Source organism: Myotis brandtii, unplaced genomic scaffold (genome assembly GCF_000412655.1).
Source record: "Myotis brandtii unplaced genomic scaffold, ASM41265v1 scaffold50, whole genome shotgun sequence".
Lineage (NCBI taxonomy): Eukaryota > Metazoa > Chordata > Mammalia > Chiroptera > Vespertilionidae > Myotis > Myotis brandtii.
The window spans coordinates 2178309-2181301 of record NW_005369061.1 but is presented as its reverse complement, the minus strand read 5'-3'; the positions used below and the strand labels follow the sequence as shown (position 1 = coordinate 2181301).

Genomic DNA, 2993 nt, shown 5'->3' with positions numbered 1-2993 from the left:
TTCAGTCCCCTCAGCAGAAAGGGAGCATCGTGGGCTTCCCAAGCTCCCAGCCCGGGCCCACCCCTCATCTACCTCTTGACCCCATCCCCACCCTCCATTCAATTCCATCTCAGGCTCCAGCCACCAGCTGGTTACTCCCCTGGGAGGTGGTCTCCTCAGCCCCTCCTCTTTCTCCAACCTTTAACCTTTGCTTTCAGCCTGTACCAATCCTTCCCCCACTCCAGGAACGTGACCGATTGACACCTGCTGGTCTCCACCCTCTGAGCTTTTGCAGCTGGATGCCCCCTTTCCTAGTGCCCTTCAAATAAAGAGAGAAAGAAAACTCGGGGTTGGCACATATTCACAGCGTGATTGTGGTTTATTCAATGTGTTTGGAGACATGCTGGTGTCTGGGATCAGGGTGTCCTGGCCAAGGAGAGAGCATAGGGTCACTTTGATGGGGACGGGGGTGCAGATCCATTTCTGCTTTCAGTGGGTCCCCCAAAATCCCACAAGGTGTGGGAGAGAGCAGCCAGCCTCAGCTTTATGGACAGGATCTCTGACAGGAAACCTGATAACAGAGGTGAACCAGGAAACAGCCCCAAGCTCCTGAGGTGGGCCAAGGGCTGGGCCAGAGCCTGGAGGACCAGAGCCTGGAGGGCCAGGAAGGCTGATGGCAGGGCCGGCTCATCAGAGCCCCGTGTCCCAGTGGGAGGAGGTGGCAGCTGGAGTCAGGAGGAGCTGACTCAGATGAAAGACTTGTGTGTGTGGTTCCACTGTGGGCCCCGGCACTAGGGGTTAGTGAGGTGGGAAAGTGGCTCAGTGGGGGGTTCTGCCAGCCCCTGGCCAGTGCGAGGGACCCAGGTCCGTGCCCACGTCCTGCTAATCTCATGAAGAATCCAGGGCCTCAGGAACCAGGGTGCTGGCTCAAAGTGTAGTCCTGGAACCAGCAGTATCTACAGCACCTGGAGCTTGTTATAGTGCCGACTCTGGGGCCAGCCACAGACCTGAATCAGAGTCTACACTGGAAGGAGATCCCAGGAGGTTGCCTGTATGAAAGCATGAGAGTCACCGGTCCAGGTGACCATGTTCTTGACCACCTGAGGGACCCTGTAGGTTGGCATGTCCCCTTCACCCGCCCCCATCACCCCATCTGAGTAGGGAGGCCAGGGAGCCAATGAATCAGAGGCCAAACCCAAGCTGGGAGCCAGATTTTGCCAGTCCCCACTTAGCCCTGGCTGAGTGCCTTCCTGGTTCCCCCTGAGAGCAGGAAACATGGCTCAGTCCCTTCAGCAGCCTTCCCCGGGGGACATGTGTGTCCTTCACTCACTGCCATGCCCTTGACCCTTAGCCCCACCTCACGGGCTGTCATCCAGGTGCCCAATCGTTATTAGCCAAACTCTCATGAAGCTGGAGGCCCCAGAGCAAAACACAGAGACTGTAAGACAGGCTGTGCTCAGGCCTCCACTAAAGAGCTGGCATCCCCCCACCCATCGCCCACGGGAGATGCCTCCTGTGTGGGGCTCAGCTGAGGCCTGTGTTCCCTCCCTCCATCCCGGGTTGTCAGAGGTGCATGTGTGCTGCCCGCCTATGCATTTCAGGTCAAGCTGGCACATCCCTTTGTGGGTATTTTGGGGTTTTTTTTGGTCCAGGCTGCTGCACCCAACAGTCTCCAAGTCTAAATAACTTAGGGTTGCTCCCCTTATAAAATACAACACAAACAATGTGATTAAAATAAAATGTATTTCATATAAATATCTCCATCAAGGAGTCATACATGAAAGGCCTAAACAGCCTCAGGAGCTGACTAGTGTTTGCTTTTTTAAATACAAGGGCATAAATAACTGTACATGGGGAGAAGGGCCAGGCTAAACACAGAGTGGCCCGTCGTCACCTCCTGGTGGTCCCTCCTAGAGGTGCAATCAGAAGAAGGATCCATCCTCACCCACTGGCCAGGCCTGACATTGCAGATCTTCTCTCCAAGGGACCAGGGACAACCCAGTTCCCCATGAGCCGGGGAAGGGTGGGCTCAAAGGAGACAACAGGTTCCACTCAGTGCAGGCTGCTACTCGGTAGCAAGTCAAGTAAAGGGGAAGGACATGGGGTAATAAGACGGGAGACTTGGGGATATAATTTCCCACCATCTCCCCAGACCCTGTGATGTCAGATAATGGAGAGTTGGCTCCATCCTGCAATTCTCGGCAGCACCTTTAACTTCTCCTGTGGGCTGTTGGAGCTCTGGGATCACTAGGCTGTCCCGCTGCCCCATCCTTTTTCATCTTGTAGGGAAACACAGCACTGAAGATGTCTTCATGATAGCGCTTCTGGCTCTTTAAGGGACAAGGATCACCGGGTCAGTCCTGCTGGTCCAGCCACCTCTCGTTCATCAGGTCCAGGCTAGAATGAGCTCCTGGGGTTCCCCAGCTTCCCCATCACTCCTACACTCATGAGCCATTTCTCTTCCCAATTGTCACGCTTGGATCATGCTTGAACCTCACTTAGAATCGTTAACCCCCCCTCTGCCTGCTCAGGCGGGGATCTCCTAAACATCTTTCCAGGCTTTATGGTGGACAGAATAGCTGGCCTAGTGCTCTGTCTACAGGAAGCTCCCGGAAATGTGAGCAGTTACATATACACGTTTGGTGAATGCTACATACTTTCTCCAAGTTTAGAAGCAGCGTCACTCTGCACAGGAGCCTGTTAGAGGCTCTGAACGTCTTATGGTAAAGCAGCGTGTCAGCCTTTGTTTACTGAGCAACCAGACTGGGCTGCACCGCCAAGCTTCTGACAGCCCCTCCAGCTCTGACCTCCACCACCTCTAGGATTCCTTAGACGTCCACCACTGTGCTGAGCCTGACTCCCCTGGTCCTGGCTCCCTGGCCCAGGCCCCTGACCTGCATCCCTGGCCTGCACCCCGGCTGCCATACCTTCAGCTGGAAGAAATAGTCCTCGACCTGCTCCTCACTCAGGCTCAGCCTGGCAGCCACCAGCTGCTTCAGTGTGTGGGCCACATC

The 2993-nt window shown here is 55.2% G+C and overlaps 2 protein-coding genes across 2 annotated transcripts in view; one reads left to right on the top strand and one right to left on the bottom strand.

Annotated features, from left to right (window-relative positions):
* The window catches only part of LOC102247188 (galectin-9-like), a 13437-nt gene extending 13107 nt beyond the window's left edge, over nt 1-330 (top strand). The window contains exon 7 of the mRNA XM_005876915.2: nt 198-330. Coding sequence (XP_005876977.2) covers nt 198-308 — 111 coding nt within the window. The 3' untranslated portion in view covers nt 309-330. The remainder of the gene's footprint in view (nt 1-197) is intronic.
* A 1373-nt stretch (nt 331-1703) lies between these two features.
* The window catches only part of NOS2 (nitric oxide synthase 2, inducible), a 28288-nt gene continuing 26998 nt past the window's right edge, over nt 1704-2993 (bottom strand). Inside the window, exons 25-26 of the mRNA XM_014548214.1 lie at nt 2907-2993; nt 1704-2309 (exon numbers count right to left, since the gene is read on the bottom strand). Coding sequence (XP_014403700.1) covers nt 2190-2309; nt 2907-2993 — 207 coding nt within the window. The 3' untranslated portion in view covers nt 1704-2189. The remainder of the gene's footprint in view (nt 2310-2906) is intronic.